We start from the raw sequence: 19618 nt of genomic DNA, 5'->3' as shown, positions 1-19618 counted from the left end.
AATGAAATTGTTACATGAATTTTTGCTGGGTTTCTTGATACAAATATTCTGCCTGTAACAGATTTCAAACTATCAACATGCCAGCACTAGAAAGTGACAAAGAGCATATGATTAAAACTTAATTCCAAATAAAGGAAAAAAGAAAATCAAGTTATACCACATGTATGAGGTAAAAAAAAAAACAAACAAAACCCTCAAGATAACAATAATCTACCTTATAATTGTGAAATGGTGAATTTTGAATATTTTATTTTAATGTGATTTTATTCATTTTCTTTTTAATTCACATATGTACATGTGTGGTGTGCAAGCATGTGTTTATCCCACAGTACTCTAGCCATCATCACAGGCACAGATTTACTTCATTTTAAGTTTACACAATTAAACTTTTTATAACAGCTGTATTTTACTAAATTAGCTTACAAAATTCTTAAATTTCCATCTCTGATTCTGACTAATCAACAGCACTAAATTCTACCTCAAGAACACTTTTACAAGTCTTCGGAAAACTGAAAATGAGAACAAAGGATGCATATCCACTAGTGAGTCCAACTCACAAAATTCTCAATATGCTTCATTAATACTCTAGTCTTGGCATCCTTTCTGTTTTGAACCTTTCCTTAAAGTTCAACTCTTATTTTCTGTTCTTCTGCTATCTTTATTGCACTAAATTGCATTCCTTTGGAGATCTTACACGTAATGTGCAGCTTCTATATAAATAATCTTAATGCCTTCACAGAATATTTGACTGCATTCCAAATCTTTAATTCAAGAGTATTGACTTGGATGAATAAAAGGCTTCTTTAAAAGTCACCTTAAATTCAAATATAAAGTTAAGTTCAATTAGACTTGACTTGCTTCTGGATCTATATCCATAGAAATAACATTAATCAACTAAATTTAAAAATTAATGTTTATTTAAAATAACTATAAAATTTAGTATCTTCAGAATTATCCTGTTATTCAAATTCATAAAATTGTATTAGTCTATTATGCCTCTTGCAAACACAAAAGCTCCTTTTCAGTGTAACATTCTCTCTCCCAGAAAAAAAAAATATGAATGTAGGTAGATACAACGGGGGAAGGATCTGGAAGTACTAGAGGGGAAAAGTAAAATAATGGTCTCTCATCTGTTCATTATTACCATAACCCTAAAAAATAGGAGAAAAATAATAAAACACAAAAACAAAAATAAAAAAATTATTTTATCTACCCGTCTTCACCATATCCACTGTGCTTGTGACTATTTTACGTATATCCATGTGGGAGCCCAACTGTATGCTACTGCTAGTAACATTCTCACATCACTTACTTGCAAATCTTCAAAGAAAATGTGGAATTTGAAAAATGCCAGATATATTTCCAATACAATGTTGTGAATAACAAACAGGGGTTAGCAAGCTCTATCTTAAAGGGCTACCTAGTAATTATTTCAGGCTTGTATATCTTCCAGTCTACTACTAGACTCTAGCACCACAGGATAGATGTGAACATAGACAACATATAAATGAACAAACACAGCTATGTTCACAAAACAATTCCACTGTTTTTTTCCAGGTAAAATAGTGAATTGAATCAGGATTAATTACAGGAGTATAAACAATTATAAAGGCACTCATACCATGTAAGACAAAACGACAATCTCCCTAGAAAGGTTAACTGTCTATATGTCCTTGAAGAAGGGAATGGTCTTGTGAGCCACTACTGCCCCAGCAAACGTTAACTGCCTAGAAATCCTACAGGAAGACACGGGTCCCATCAACTCTCTCTCCTAGTATCTTTTAGCTACCTGTAACTGTTGGGAAAAGTTGGAGCCTTATGAGACCTCTCTACTAGTAATCTTGTTTTCTTTTGGGTTTTGCAGGAGAGGGGTAGCCTTCAGGAAATGTGAACTCTTAGCAGTTCTCGATCCATCCCTGATCTAGTTTAGTCATCCTTCTGTGCTCCAATTCTTCTTTTGGTCTCATTCTTCATTACAGCACAGAATATGGTTGAGCATATACTGCTATAAGGATGTTTCAGAAAAACATGCATAAAAAATACAAAACTTTTTTACTATCAGAATTTTATAAAAGAAATCATGTGATAAAATGATCCACAGTCATAGATCTAATACATGGTAGAGTCAGTTGAATTTCAAACAAAACTTGAATTCTTGACTTTCTATGGGAGGATATTGAAATGCAGATGTTTTGTATTTATCAAACTTGACAGACTAGCTAAAAGCTTGTGATGGTAAAGAAAGCTCCAACACAACTACAGGAGAAATCCAGTTCTATCAAATAGTAAGCAAGCCACTAGTGAAATTAATTTGTGCTAGATAAATACGGTTTAATAAAAAAAGAAATCGGGGTTGGGGATTTAGCTCAGTGGTAGGTACAGCGCTTGCCTAGCAAACACAAAGCCCTGGGTTTGGTCCTCAGCTCCAAAAAAAAAAAAAAAAAAAAAATCAGCAGGTAAGTATGATTTGATTAATAATACTGTCAACTGCAGCCAGCTTTTAAAAAAAAACAAAACCCAGAAGTATTATTGAAAGCTTGTACACTTTGTTTTCTATATATGCTTACTTCTTAGCATGTTGAGTAAGTCTTTAATATCAAAAAGTGGGAAAAGACTTAAGAACACAAGAAAAAGACGTACTTTCCTCACCTCAGCCCTTCAATCTCACTATGGACCACACAACGAACAGTCAGATTAATATCCTACCACAGTGGGGAGAGAGAGGAAGGAGTGGTTATGAGTCCTTATTCTTGCATAGGACCCAGGTTCAGTTCCCAGCACCTACATGGTCGCTAACAACTCTCTGTAAAGCCAGTGTCAGGGACTCACCTTCTGGCTACCACAGCACCAAACATGATTGTGCTACACATGCATGTATGAAAGTAAAACAATCATAATACATATTTATAAAAACAATGTTAAAAATAAATATCTACTAAAATATTTTCTATGTGTATACACAATATAGACGTATTTATTTCAAATGTGTGTATATATGTGCATATGTATATTTCAATTTTAAAGTCTTAAGTAGATGAATATATTCCAAAATACTAATACAATAAAGGCTGGGGCTCCATAAAGGTTAACATAAGCCATGCAGAATTTATTTAAATATTCTTCTATCAATGACTACCCAGAATAAATGCAGTATTGAACTATTGTAAAAGTATCTGAATCAAATATCCACATAGGTAAGTTAATCACAATACATATCAAAAGTTAAGATAGATACAGCAGAAATACTGGGACAGTGATACAAGAATTCAAATTTTGAACAGTTTCTTTTCAAACTCCAAAGGGCCACATTCACATTTGCAAAATTATAGGACATCAGCTATAATTATGTATCAATATTATATCTTATAAAATTGTTATCTTCACCAATCAATTTAGCAACTTTGACTTTGATACTGCAAATTCTTCGTAATACAACTTTCTAGTGCTAACCTTTCTATTGTAATTACTGCATTCACAGTTATTTATTAATTATATGTGTCTTTATTATGCTCTCTTTACCCTGAAACCTCAGTTGTTTTCCACTGCTAGGGGAGAAGAGGGATACATTTCCTAAGTGACTTGGAGGTCTATGATGATTATTATTTCTCTCTATTCACAAGCCTAATTTCATATAGCTCTCAAATAAATTAACAGTAAAGAAGTTGTGGCTAGGAGTGGTGCTAAGTAGTAGAGTGCTTGTCTAGTATGTGTGAGGCCCAAGTTCAACTCCCAGTACTAACTCACTCTCAAAGTACTAAATGTGTTAAAATTTTCATAATACAACTAACTTTTCCTGCATAGTACCAGTAACTATATATTTATGGCCAGTTCATTAATACCTATAATCACAATGACAGTAAGGAATGAGTTTGTTAGACATACATTATTTATCCAGAGCTAGGATACTTAGAGAATATAAATTGACACTGCTTAATAATAAAAAAGACCAATTTCAGACAAATACTTCAGTAATTATAATATATAAGTAAGCCAAGAATATAGTATGGTTAATCTGAAAAATGGCCTGTCTTTATTGTCTGATTTTTCTTAAATCACTGTTAAGTGCAAAATTTAAAATTTTAAGTTTGAATATAAAAGAAAAAAGAAAAAAAGGCTCCTGGCAAAGGAAATAAAGACAGCAAAGCACTAAAGAAACAGTATGGATATTGTTATCTTCTTTTGGCCAACAATTGAGAGCCAAACATTACAGAGCAAGACAGACATGAAAAGTGTGGAGTTTCCATGAAAAATATGAGTGTGGCTAAAGGTGCTACCAAAGAGGGTGTGGTTTGGTTGCTAACTATCACCATTAAAAGAAAGTACCCACACTGCAATATAACAAGAGATGCCTTATTGGCTTTCAGGAATCCACCTCCTCACCCATTACACCCTCACAGGACTGACAAGAGAACCTAGAGAGATATTTCTTTGAAGAAACTCCAGTTGGCTGCTCAGAAACTACATGCTCAAACAGCTTCTAGAACCGTTAGGAAACTGAGTGCAGTTGCAGTGGTTGCAGACCCTGCCATCGTTTACATAATGTTGGGTTTGCTGTTTGCAAATATGAGGTAAAGAGTAAAGATGAGGTATCTGTCATGGAGGTAAGAATCATGGAAGTTTCAAAGGGATTCCAAAAGAAAGGCAAGACAGTGAATATCAGGTTCATAATCCTTGTCAGCCACTACTGGCAAGGTGCTGAGGGAAGCTGTGAAGGTGAGGCTGAAGCAATAATGGACACAGCATAAAGTCAGAGATGCAAGGAACCAGGTCCAGCAAAATCAGCACGAAACAGTGGCCATAAAACCAGCAACTGTCCAAGCTCTTTGCTGTTCATGTCACTACCATGTGCTCAGAATTACAAACATAGAGCTATAGGATTTACTGTTTTGCTGCAGAGTTTTAGTCCTACTTTGGTCTAATTTCTCCATTTTATTTTCCTATTTGTTCTACTGGGAATAAGAATTTTTTTTGTGATACTGTATCTTGGAAGTAGGTAATTTGGACTTACAACTGATTTTGTTATGTTATCACATATGCGGTGCTGGAACAGAAAAGACTCTATGGACTATTGAAAAAATATGCATTTTGCATTATGAAATGAGCATGAGGAACCAGAGGAAGAATTTTAATGATTTGAGTTTTTCCTAAAGTCCTGTATCTTAAAGGTGTGGTCACTGGCCTCTGGCACTAATGAATACCCTATAGACACTAATGCAGGTCCTATAAGAAATGAGACCTAATAGAAACATATCAGTGAAGGGGATTCTGGGGCTACAAGTCTTTCCCTTGTTCTCTGTTTTGCTTCGCCCTATACCCCCTACTATAATAAAAAGCCTTATCATGGGTCTGAAGATCATACAGGCAACAAGGTCAACTGATCCTAAGATAAACTCTGAAATTGGAAATGGAAAGGGAAAATATCCTTCTTCTAAGTAGATTGATCCACACATTTTTGTCACAATGATAGAAAGTTAGCACAACAAGGTACATACTTAGATAGGTAGATTAAATCAGATAATAACACAAACACAAAAATTTAGACAACGTATACTCTTAAAAGGTTTATTAAATGTAAACGGAGAATATCCTCTCCATCTGGCTTATTCCAAAGTGCATTTACCCAGCTATCAGTTACCACTATACAGTACACATATACATGTTATAGATTTACAATTTTGTGTACTTTTTGCTACAAACAACAATATTTAATACTAAATATTAACACTACATTTTCTTTAAATACAAATATAGCTCAAATAAGTCTGCTTCAAATTTTTGGAGTAATTAATGTGGGGGGGGCTGTCTAAGGAGCTATGTATACTACAAGCAAAGCATACAACAATATGACAAAAAAGCTTATTGCTTTCAAAGTGATTATGAACATTATGTGAAATACAATGGTAGGAGAAAAAGAATGTAAATTTAAGAAAACAGAGAGAGACCTATCCTAACTATAAAGACACAATGAAGTTCTTGCAGACATTTATCTAATATAAAGCATAAACAGATAGTTGGATGAGAAACAAGAGTTCCTAAGAACAAAGTAAAGACAGAAAATACTATGCAGGGACCTCCACACTGAATAGTATGCCTAAAGTAAAGGGTAAAGAGCAATGGAGCAAGTATATAGACAATACTTAAATTTTATCATCTACATTTCAAAATCCTTATAAAAAAGTATTACTGATCTATCAACCAAGTAAAGGCACATGGAACGCTTTGTGTTTTAAAGCTTCTAAGAGAGCAACCAGAAGGCTATCTCCTGGAAAAGACATTTGGAACTGAACTATAATCAAAGAAGTAACTACTTAAATGGATAATCAATCCTTTTATCATAGCTAAATTATCATTATCACATGAGAGCAAAATACATGGATCCTCAATTTACAGCTTGATGCAAATTATAAAAAAATAATATCTGCTGTTATATGACTGTGACACTGTCTAGAAATTCTAAAATGATGCCCAACTCAAAGTCTGCCCAACAAACCAACAAATCTAATAATATATCTCACACACACACACACACACACACACACACACACACACACACACACACACCCCATCTGGTATTCCCTGAGATTTTTTAGAAACCAGAAATCATAATTTTAATGTAATAGAAGGAATCTTAGTGGGAGAACTTAAAACAATAAATTCGATACAAGACAAAGTTTAATAAATGTTTTCAATAGCAAGACTGACCATCTCAGACTTTCCAAACAATATAGTTACTAACATAACATAGAACAAAGAAACTGGAAACAGTGAGTAGAAAATAAGTATAGCTCTACTGTAATTTATGACAAATCAGTGTTATGAATGGCTGACTCCTAATATAAGAACATTACTATCTGACTTGTTCAGTATCAGAAAACATCCTGACATTTCAATAGCAAAGGCAGAGTAATCCCATACCCTAATACTTAAGATTTCAAATACACTGTCTCAATAACATAATATATATATGATATATCTCATCAGAACCATGTAATACTGTGTTTACAGTATTCTCTAGAAGATAAAGAAAATTATAATACTTACTGTAACACTGGTAACTCTGAAGTAATCATTGCGGGAGAGACTATGCCACAGTACAGAAAGTTCTGGATAATTCAAACTTGTTACACAACCTCAAAGCCACACCTGTTAATTAAAAAAAAATCATTTTTAAATAAAATAAATACATCAAGAATTATCAATCCATCGCACCTATGATCACATTATTTGATATTTATCCAAAATAGTTAAAATCCTACATTTACAAAAAAGGTTAGACAAAGATATTATTATGCTTTTATTCATAACTGATCAAACTTGGGAGCAACTAAGAAGTCCTTTGGAAGGTGAGTAGATAAGAAAGCTTCAGTTTCCAAATATTATTTGATGTAGAAAACAATTTCTCCAGCAAAGCCATAAAATTATATGAAGAACCTTTAAATAAAAAGAGCTATCTGAAAAGGCTACATATTGCATAACCCTGATGATATAACATTCTTGAAAAGGTAAAACTACGGCAATGAGTGATTGTTAGAAGTTAGAGTGCAGATAGAATCACCAAGCAGAACACAGACGAATATTAATGCAGTAAAACACTTCTAAACAGGAGATAAATATCATTGTACATTTGTCAAAATCTGTATGATACATGGTATCTACATAACGAGGAACAGAGTTTCGATGGTAACAGCAAATGTCAATACAACAGGGTCAAGAGTTCTAAGAAGCATACGACTCTGAGGCGACCAAAAAGGGCATGAGGTACCAAATGTTAGATTCCTGTACTTTCCCCACAAATTCATTGTAAACCTAAAAACTGCTCTGAAAACAGGAAACATTTTTAAAAAATTAAAACAAGAAAATACACAGGACTAAAACCAGGATAGAGTGGACATAAGAAACCATGATACAAAACCAAACCGAAAAATACACCTAAAGCTGAAGTCCCCAGACAAAGACAAGGAAATACTAAAAGGTAACGCAAAAGAAAAAATTTTAAATAATTATTTTTTTCTTTGTTCTGGTTTTTGAGACACTATATAGACTTGGCTGTCCTGGAACACACACTATACACCAGGCTGGCCTTAAACTCACAAAGATCCATCTGCCTCTGACTCCCAAGTGCTACAATTAAAGGTGTGGGTCACCACCACTCTGCTGATAGCTTTACAAAATGTAAAAACCAAAAAACTTCCAAGCAGAATATTCCAAAGTATAAAATTTGCTTTAAAAGCTAACTACAGATAAGGAGAAATCTTTTTTTATTGGATATTTTCTTATTTACATTTCAAATGTTATCCTCTTTCCTGGTTTCCCCTCCAGAAATTCCTCATCCCCCCCACCCCGCTTTGCCTCCATGAGGATGCTCACCCACCCACCAACTCCCTCCCACCTCCCCGCCTTGGCATTCTCCAATACACTGGAGCGCCAAGCCTTCAAAAGACCATCTTTGTTACATATACAGCTGGAGCCATGGGTCACTCCATGTGTGCCTTTGGTTGATGGTTTAGTCCCTGGGAGCTCTGGGGTGTCTGATTGGTTGATATTATTGTTCGTCCTATGAAGTTACAAACACCCTCAGTTACTTCAGTCCTTTCTCTAACTCCTCCATTGAGGACCCGATTCTCAGTCCAATGGTTGGCTGCCAGCATCCACCTCTGTATGTCAGGCTCTGGCAGAGTCTCTCAGTAGACAGCTATATCACACTCCTGTCAGCATGCACTTCTTTGCATCCCCAATAGTGACTGGGTTTGGTGATTGCACGTGGGATAGATCCCCATTGCCATGTGTGGCAGTCTCTGGATGGCCTTTCCTTCAGTCTCCATATTCCTTCCTGTGAGCATTGTGTTCCTCCTTCTAAGAAGTACTGAATTATCCACACTTTTTTCTTTCTTCTTGAGAATCATGTAATCTGTGAATTGTATCTTGGGTATTCTGAGCTTTTGGACTAATATCAATCACCAAGGACTAAGGCTGGTATTCAATAACAACAAAAACAACAGAAAGCTTACATACACATGGAAGTTGAAGAACACTCTACTCAATAACGTGGTCAAGGAATTAAAGAAAGAAATTAAAGACTTTTTAGGATTTAATGAAAATGAAGGCACAACATACCAAAACTTAGGGGACACAATGAAAGCAGTGCTAAAAGGAAAACTCATAGCTCTGAGTGCCTCCAAAAGGAAACTGGAAAGAGCATACACTAGCAGCTTGACAGTACAACTGAAAGTTCTAGAACAAAAAGAAGCAAATACACCCAAGAGGAGTAGACAGCAGGAAATAATCAAACTCAGGGCTGAAATCAACCAAGTAGAGAAACAAAAAGAACTATACAAAGAACCAACAAAAAACCAGGAGCTGGTTCTTTGAGAAAAATCAACAAAATAGATAAACCTTTAACCAGACTAACCAGAGGGCACAGAGAAAATATCCAAATTAACAAAATAAGAAATGAAAAAGGAGACATAACAACAGAAACTGGGGAAATTCAAAACATCATCAGATGCTACTACAAAAGCCTATATTCAACAAACTGGAAAATCTATATGAAATGGACAATTTTCTAGACAGATACCATGTACCAAAGTTAGATCAGGATCAGATAAACCATACAAATAGAAACAAGTCATTAAAAGTCTCCAAACCGGGCTGGAGAGATGGCTCAGTGGTTAAGAGCACCAACTGCTCTTCCAGAGGTCCTGAGTTCAATTCCCAGCAACCACATGGTGGCTCACAACCATCTATGAATAAAATAAATAAATCTAAAAAAAAAAAAAAAAAAGTCTCCAAACCAAAAAAAGCTCAGGACCAGATGGGTTTAGTGCAGAATTCTATCAGACCTTCAAAGAAGACCTAATACCAATACTCTTCAAACCATTCCACAAAATAGAAACAAAGGGAACACTACCCAATTCCTTCTATGAAGCCACAATTATGCTTATACCTAAACCACACAAAGACCCCACAAAAAAAGAGAACTTCAGACCAATTTCGCTTCTGAACATCCGTGCAAAAATATGCAATAAAATTCTTGAATTCCAAGAACACATCAAAACAATCATCCATCACAATCAAGTAGGCTTCATCCCAGGGATACAGGATGGTTCAATATAAGAAAATCCGTCAATGTAATCCACTATATAAACAAACTCCAAGAAAAAAAAAAAACCCACATGATCATCATCTCCATAGATACTAAGAAAGCATTTGACAAAATCCAACGCCGATTTATGATAAATGTCTTGGACAGATCAGGAATTCAAGGCCCATACCTAAACATACTAAAAGCAATATACAGTAAACCAATAACCAACATCAAACTAAATGGAGATAAACTTGAAGCAATCCCACTAAAATCAGGGACTAGACAAGGCTGCCCACTCTCTCCTACTTATTCATTATAGTATTGGAAGTCCTAGCTAAAGAAATTAAACAAAAGGAGATCAAAGGGATACAAATCGGAAAGGAAGAAGTCAAAATATCACTATTTGCAGGTAAAAAGAAATCTTAATGTACACAACACATCAAACAAGGAGATAAAAATTACAACAGATTTCTTGATGGAAAAACTATATACACCTGAAAACAATAAAACATTTTTAAATGCTGTCAAAAAATAAGACAACTCTGATTTATATACTAAATCGACAAGAATAGGAGAGTAACAAACAACACAGGAAGTAGCAGAACGGTGACCATCGAAAAAGAAAAAAAAGATCAGGTCTCCCTATAAGGTAATTATTTGGTTAGTTAGCAAAATTGAACAACCCTGCCCCCCCCCCCAAAAAAAGCCAACTCTTACAAAAATCTTCAATCTAAAAAACACAATAAAGAGTACCTAACAAAGAATAAAAAACTTCTAAATTTAAAAACACTAAAAACAATAACAACCAAACAAACTAACACCACATCATTTTGCTTACCCTGCCTATCATTCCTGATTTCCCAAATAGAAAGTCAATGGGAATAGCAGAACCATTTCTTGGTATAGCTGCAAGTATAAGGGAAAAAAACACAAGACCCTTGGTCTCCAAAATGGTAGCTGATACCTGTTGAAAGAATGTATATGTATAAGAAATACCTACAGGGAACTAGAAGTAGTCTATGACCTGACTTCTTAAACTGTGGTTCATAATCCACCTGATAGTCACATAACTAAATATAGGATTATGAAAAAAGAATTGGTAACAGTTAAAACTTTCTGAATATTCAAAGAGCAAAACTTAATTCAAAATCAAATACGCAATAAATCTGAGGTATTTTCTGACAGCACTTGCCCACGTTGCATTGTACAAGGTTAATTTAGCCTGGGTTAAAAACATAAAACATGAATACTTTGTAATGCACTACCACTGAGACAAGAGATGCTAAGAAGCACTATCTGAAACACTTTGGCTCAGACTCCAGACTATAACTGTTATGAACTTTTTTTTAACTGTACACATAGCATTTTCTACTCTTACAAAAACATGTTTTAGTTATAGAAAGCAGACATTTAATCTTTCACTACTATCATTCCTAAGGTTAAGTATCAAATCAGTGTATCTTCAGCCTGAATGATTTCTGAATTTGAAAAACTGCTTTTTGAACTGCTGATTTGAATTTTATTTTTAAAATCAGTACTACAATTTTGGCTTTAAATTAAAGCAGAACTTCCGACTTTATTTAAATGGCCCTCGACATCCTGCTATTCCTGTGAGATGAGTGCTCAGCATTGATAATTATAAAAATGAAATATCCATTAACTCTAAGAACAGAAAAGATGCTTTGGTCTCTAAATCAGAATTTCACCTAAGATTTAATTTGTCATGTAAAAATAAATAAAGGCCCTCACAGTAGGTAAGTTTGGTATTTCTATTTAAATGTATAACAAAAATTTAATATATTTCTTTATAATTTATTATCAACAAATAAATCTGGTTTTGTATGCCTATCTTACATACCAATAAATTTCCTTAGACAAAAAGACAACTGAAAAAAGTTCAAGAGCCCTAGTCTACGAAATGACCAGCAGAAAACCAAAGAGGCAAGCTTAGAGATAAAGATTCAAGAATTATTATCTACATAGGCCTGCTCAGAGCTGGGAGCCTGCTTAATGTCAAAGAAAGAATAAACTTGCATCTTTCAAAAACTGCTGAAGTTTGTTCTAATAAAATGTGAAGAGTTTAAAATCTGTAAAGTTACCTGCTGTTTGCTTTCATTATTTTTGCTACACATTTTATTTGTATTTAAATGTCTTAGGCAATCTAAGAACAAATGTAAATGTAAAGATGCAGTAAAAATGAGTTGCTCGGTGTTCCCGGCTCCATGCGTATCAATCGCAGTGGTAAACAAAATTCCATGTATTTAACTTTTTTTTTAAGTTTTTGTTTTGTTTTTTCTTTTGTGATTTTTTTTTTCTTTTTAATACGGGTCTAACTGTGAAAATAGTTAACAGGAAAATAACTTGGGATGACAGCTAGCTTTGTTTTAATATCTTATGAAATTTTCATGAACAATCCAAGCATCATTGTTAAGGATATATTAAACTTCATGTAAGTGGAATAAAAGTTTTATGAATGGAAAAAACTGTGAAGATAAAAGCAGACAGACCTGCAAGTGAACAGGATACTGAAATAATGAATATCTTAGCTAATAAACCAATCTATAAACAAACCCCTTTTTCCATTTTGGTTTCAGTTCTTCAGTGAAACAGGTCATATTACTTATTTGTTAATCAGAATTACATCTGACCACCTATAAGATAATCTCTTAAAAGATAGTTTAAGAAAAGTAACATGTATAACCCTCAAGAGCCATCATCATCAAAATGTGAGACTGGGGTAATTCACAGAATTAAATATTTAAGATGCCCAATTTTAACAAAAACCATCATAAGATATAATTTTTAAAAATTGAGTGAGCCATTTTCACTAAAAAAAAATCATTCTTAAAGAATCTCAGAAATTGTATACATAAAACAAACATTCCAAACATCTCCAAGAAGACACTAAAAAGAAGAAAAGCGAAGACATTATGACAGAAAAATTCCAACTGGCAATAAAAACAGAAATGTAAACTTCCAAATCTAAACATCAATGAACGCACTGTGGAATAAATGCTCAGAGATATAATCAAACAAACCAACAGAAATCATGGAGAATCCTGAAAGAATTAAGAAAGGGTGTGGGGATCCCTTAATGATTTATCAATAAGATGGCTCAATGGGTAAGTACAAATATAAAGTTATTTTATTTTTTATTTGTAAATCCTGTTTTTGGATGATCCATGACTAACTGAATCATCATCAAGGTATAAAATGTTTTCTTGCAATGTCTTTAGCCTGGTAATTAGATACAGTCAATTTAAAACAAAACAGTTTTAGTTTTTGTCTCCCAAATTAAAAATTCACATTACTTAACATTGTAAAGACATAGGAAACAGTACAAAACCCACCAATCTTTATGTACTCAGGAAGCAGTGCTTAATAAATGCAAAGAAGTTAGAGAGATCATATTAAATTAATGAAGTTTCAGTATATTTAATGTGGATAATTTTTTTCTTCTTTAAAAAAGGAGTCAGGTGGTAGTAGTGGTGGTGGTGCATGCTTTTAGTCCCAACACTTGGGAGAAAAAGACAGGTGGATCTCTGAATTCTATGCCAGCCTGGCCTACATAGTAAGTTCCAGGACAGCCAAGGATACATATAAGAAACACTGTCTCACAAAACAATAAAGAGAGGAAGGGAGGGAGAGAGGGAGAAAGGGAAGGAAGGAGTGAAGGATTTTTTTTAACTGATTAATGGTAGAAAATGACAGTTAAAACAGCAGTTGTTTTTAGATCTTTGCAAGGATTTATAAAATGCATCTTTTTTTCACAAAATGTATTGTTTCTTTGATAATAAAATAATTAACTTCCAACGGGCAGGTAATTTTTTCTATCTTAATCACTGTTATAATCATCATAAATAAAACTTCTTAAATATCTGAGTAAAATAGCTGTGCTACTCATGAAAGAAATGTGAATCAAAACTACCACAGCTCATTTTAATGATACTAGCAATCAAAAAAAAGATAAAAGGAACACATGCTGGCAAGGATGTGAGAAAGACTACAGTACAGCTATAAATTAGTATAGTAGTGGAAAACAATAGAATACAGACATAGCAGAATAACCAAACTGCTATAGTCTAGCCATCCCATTGAGTATATATCCAAGAGGGAAAAAAATTCAGTATGCCAAAAAAGATAATCAAAACTCAGTTGACCTAATTGTCTATAAATAGAAGCATCAATATAGAAAATGTGATATGCATACACCATGAATGGTAGGGTAGCTATAGTTAACAGTAATGTATGGAACTTTTTTTTAAGATTTATTTATTTATTATGTATACTGTAGCTGTCTTCAGACACACTAGAAGAAGGCACCAGATCCCATTACAGATGGTTGTGAGCCACTATGTGGTTGCTGAGAATTGAACTCAGGACCTCTGGAAGACAGTCAGTGCTCTTAACCACTGAGCCATCTCTCCAGCCCCGTATGGAACATTTTAAAACATCTTGAATGATTTTGAATGTTATCACCATAATAAAAATAAAATGCTTGAGGTGATAGGTATGTTAATTACTGATTTGATAATATATGCATAAAAACATCATACCCCATAAAAGTATGTATGCATTTGTGTGGAAGGAAAGTACACTTTGAAATAAAGAACACTTGAAAGATTCTTTCTCATTGATTGTGACTAGCTAAAACCATGACAAAAAATAAGTAGGGTTTTCACAGAGCATAAACAAGGGCTGTTTTGACACAGAGATATAACAAAATGGAAAAAGAAACTTTAGAAAATTCTCCACACGAGACTCTATATGCACACACAATACCATGACCCAAGAATGTTATAATAAACAAAAATGAAAACAAACAATGTGTGTCTAAAAGATATTTCCCAGAGCTTTATCTCTGAAACTGCATCTCCAAGACAGCTGCTCAAGTTCTTATCCAAAAAGATGCTTGCACACAGTCTTACCATAGTGTACGTAGGAAGTCATACTTCAGCTGCATTTTTCCTTTACATTCAACATTCTAACATTTTCTTAGACTTCATCACCAAATACATGGCACCAAAAACATTCTCCTACCTTCTCAGCTATTACTGACTTCCTGCCATTATTCTGCTCTTAAGAATTTTAACAGTATATTTGTCCAACCATCCCACCGCCACCTCAACCAATCTGCCTTTCCAGTATGTACACATACTCTTTAAGGCCCATGGTGGTTTTCTGAGACATGTCGCCCATAGTTTCACATATTTGAACATTCAGTTATCAGTTCTCAATTGGTGGTGCCATATGAGGAGGTCATGGAACCTTTAGGAAGTAGAGTCTGCCAGTAGGAAATATGTCACCAGAGACTGGCTTTAAGGATTAACAGCCCCTTCCCACATTCGAATTCACTCTCTTGATTTTGTTTTTCTATTTGAAGAAGTGTTAATTCAGCTTTCTGCTCCTGTTGCTATGCCTGTCAGTAGATGTCATGGTTTCTCTCTGCAATGATCAACTATTTTCCCTCTGAAACCATAAGCCAAGATACATTCTTCATAAGATGCTATTGATCATGGTGTTTTGTTTCATCACAGGAAAAAAAAAATGTAACTATTAAAATCTACACGGACGGCACTATACTAGGAGTTAATGAAAAGATCTAGCCTCACTCAAATATAAGCTGCATTAAATCTCACACAAGGTTTCATACTGGCTTGTTCATACATCCTATAACACTTTTCCATGAGTTTTTGTTTACAGTATTTTTTTATTTTACAAAAAATTAACTGTCACAAAATTCATTCCATTCCTATTTAATTACACACACACGCACACATATGCTGATGGACTTGTATTTCGCCTAACTTTAGGTTTACAAAAATTTGCACAAGGTTTTAGGGATTTCTTCATGGTTCTAACTAAGAATGTATATGAATCTTTAGGGAGACCATTCTATGCCAAAAAATTATAATTTTGTACCTAACACCTAGAAAGAGGCTTTATAATAAGCAAAGTTAAAGATAAATGACAATGAATGAGATAGAATGTGAAAACACTCTCTATAAACAAGGCCCTAGGTTTGATCCAAGGAAGACACATATCTAGTAATATAAATTAAATTTATCATGCAACTTAGGATATAACATTAGGATACTAGAATTAACTAATAAAAGAGAGAAAATTGGTTAATTGGTAATTGAGAGGGTTTTTTTTAATGATACTATAGATGCAAACCACCTTCCCATGAGTACAGCTAGCTATGTAACCATTATAAAATTTGTCTTAGGACCTGAAGAGATGAATCAGCAGTTAAAAGTACTAGCTATTTTTCCAAAGGACCCAAATTAATTTCCCAGCACCTTACAGTAACTCATAACTGTCTATAACTTTAGTCAAAGAATCAGATATCATCTTCTGTCTTCTATGGGCACCAGGAATGCATGTGGTACACAGACATATATACAGACAAAACACTTGTGCATATAAAATATTTTTTAAATTATCATTTAAGCTGGGCATAGTGGGATAAATCTTTAATCTAAGCACTTGGAGCAGAATTTGACACCAGCCTGGGGTACATAAAGAATTCCAGGATAGCCAGGGCTGCATATCGAGGAAGGGAGGTAGGCAAGAAGGGAGAGAAAGAAAGGAGAACAGGATGTAAGGAAAGAAGAAAAAAGAAGAGAAAAGAAGAAAAAGGGAGAGGAGGTAAGGGGAGGGGAGGGGAGGGGAGGCGAAGGGGGAAAAAAAATGAGACTGTGGCCTTCAACCCTACCTGTTGACCAAGATGAATTATGTCTGATGAATCTAAACTTTGACACTTGGGATAGCTATATTATCTAAAACTAGAGAAATGGCAAAAAGCACTAACGAGGCAATCAAAACCTGATAAAGCACTGAAATCAAATGTCAAATTCAAAATGATATATTTGACTTCTACTAAGTGGAAGAAGAGGATAAATGAGAGTAGAGGCAAGAGAAAAATTTGTCATGATATATACAAAATAAACACCAAAGTAGCCTAACAACAAAACTCTAATGTCTACAGGAAGGTAATACCTGGATCTGTGATAAAGTGAAAAAAAATTCATTCAAATATCTTAGAAATTAAGATAATATTGGGGCTGGGGATTTAGCTCAGTGGTAGAGCGCTTACCTAGGAAGCGCAAGGCCCTGGGTTCGGTCCCCAGCTCCGAAAAAAAGAACCAAAAAAAAAAAAAAAAAAAAAAGATAATATTATAAATAGGCATTCATTATCTTATTTTTAAATATAAAATTTGAGGTTTAAGTTTAAATAAATGTATTTTCATATAAAGCTTACAAAACTTATCTATGTCAAGAGCTGATGTTTAGAAGTATACAACCACTTCCTGTGTTTACCGGAAGTCCCACACCAGAGGATCCCGGACCGCAGCAGCTCTCTCCTCCCAAACCCCGTGGGAGAGAGACCTCACCGCCTGATCAGGTGGGCACTCCTGAGGCTGCAGAGCGGAGGAGACCACCAACACTGCCCACCCCTGCCCACATCCCTGGCCCAAGAGGCAACTGTATAAGGCCTCTGGGTTCCCGTAGGGGAGGGCCCGGGAGCGGCAGGACCCCTGCGCCTGAGACACTGCCGGAACCTGAAGGAAACAGACCGGATAAACAGTTCTCTGCACCCAAATCCCGAGGGAGGGAGAACTGAACCTTCAGAGAGGCGGACACGCCTGGGAAACCAGAAGAGACTGCACTCTGTGCACATCCAGGCGCCAGAGGAAAACACCAAACGTCATCTGGAACCCTGGTGCACGGAGGCTCCTGGAAAGAGCGGCGCAGATCTTCCCGGTTGCTGCCACAGCGGAGAGGACTTAGGCAGTACCCCACGAGCAAACTTGAGCCTTGGAACTGCAGGTAGGACCAACTTTTCCCTTGCAAGAAACCTGCCTGGTGAACTCAGGACACACAGAGGCAAAATTCCTCTAAGGCCGGGCACTTCCTGTGTTTATCGGAAGTCCCACACCGGCGGATCCCGGACCGCAGCAGCTCTCTGCTCCCAAACCCCATGGAAGAGAGACCCCACCGCCTGATCAGGTGGGCACTCCGGAGGCTGCAGAGCGGAGGAGACCACCAACACTGCCCACCCCTGCCCACATCCCTGGCCCAAGAGGCAACTGTATAAGGCCTCTGGGTTCCCGTAGGGGAGGGCCCGGGAGCGGCAGGACCCCTGCGCCTGAGACACTGCCGGAACCTGAAGGAAACAGACCGGATAAACAGTTCTCTGCACCCAAATCCCGTGGGAGGGAGAGCTGAACCTTCAGAGAGGCGGACACGCCTGGGAAACCAGAAGAGACTGCACTCTGTGCACATCCAGGCACCAGAGGAAAACACCAAACGTCATCTGAAACCCTGGTGCACGGAGGCTCCCGGAAGGAGCAGCACAGATCTTCCCGGTTGCTGCCACAGCAGAGAGGACTTAGGCAGTACCCCACGAGCAAACTTGAGCCTTGGAACCACAGGTAGGACCAATTTTTCCCCTGCAAGAAACCTGCCTGGTGAACTCAAGACACAGGCCCACAGGAACAGCTGAAGACCTGTAGAGAGGAAAAACTACACGCCCGAAAGCAGAACACTCTGTCCCCATAACTGGCTGAAAGAAAACAGGAAAACAGGTCTACAGCACTCCTGACACACAGGTTATAGGACAGTCTAGCCACAGTCAGAAATAGCAGAACAAAGTAACACTAGAGATAATCTGATGGCGAGAGGCAAGCACAGGAACCCAAGCAACAGAAACCAAGACTACATGGCATCATCGGAGCCCAATTCTCCCACCAAAGCAAACACGGAATATCCAAACACACCAGAAAAGCAAGACCTAGTTTCAAAATCATATTTGATCATGATGCTGGAGGACTTCAAGAAAAACATAAAGAACTCCCTTAGAGAACAAGTAGAAGCCTACAGAGAGGAATCGCAAAAATCCCTGAAAGAATTCCAGGAAAACACAATCAAACAGTTGAAGGAATTAAAAATGGAAATAGAAGCAATCAAGAAAGAACACATGGAAACAACCCTGGACATAGAAAATCAAAAGAAAAGACAAGGAGCTGTAGATACAAGCTTCACCAACAGAATTCAAGAGATGGAAGAGAGAATCTCGGGAGCAGAAGATTCCATAGAAATCATTGACTCAACTGTCAAAGATAATGTAAAGCGGAAAAAGCTACTGGTCCAAAACATACAGGAAATCCAGGACTCAATGAGAAGATCAAACCTAAGGATAATAGGTATAGAAGAGAGTGAAGACTCCCAGCTCAAAGGACCAGTAAATATCTTCAACAAAATCATAGAAGAAAACTTCCCTAACCTAAAAAAAGAGATACCCATAGGCATACAAGAAGCCTACAGAACTCCAAATAGATTGGACCAGAAAAGAAACACCTCCCGTCACATAATTGTCAAAACACCAAACGCACAAAATAAAGAAAGAATATTAAAAGCAGTAAGGGAAAAAGGTCAAATAACATATAAAGGGAGACCTATCAGAATCACACCAGACTTTTCGCCAGAAACTATGAAGGCCAGAAGATTCTGGACAGATGTCATACAGAC

At 36.0% G+C, this 19618-nt stretch overlaps 1 protein-coding gene across 6 annotated transcripts in view; it reads right to left on the bottom strand.

Annotated features, from left to right (window-relative positions):
* The window catches only part of Stag1 (STAG1 cohesin complex component), a 385686-nt gene that overhangs the window by 292441 nt on the left and 73627 nt on the right, over positions 1-19618 (bottom strand). For all 6 annotated transcript variants that reach the window (XM_006243631.3, XM_039081553.2, XM_039081554.2 and 3 more), the window contains one exon: positions 7042-7143. In XM_006243631.3, coding sequence (XP_006243693.1) covers positions 7042-7070 — 29 coding nt within the window. In that variant the 5' untranslated portion in view covers positions 7071-7143. The remainder of the gene's footprint in view (positions 1-7041; positions 7144-19618) is intronic.

This window comes from Rattus norvegicus, chromosome 8 (assembly GCF_036323735.1).
Source record: "Rattus norvegicus strain BN/NHsdMcwi chromosome 8, GRCr8, whole genome shotgun sequence".
In the NCBI taxonomy this organism is placed as follows: Eukaryota; Metazoa; Chordata; class Mammalia; order Rodentia; family Muridae; genus Rattus; species Rattus norvegicus.
The sequence above is the reverse complement of the archived record's forward strand: the minus strand, read 5'-3'. Positions and strand labels throughout refer to the sequence as shown.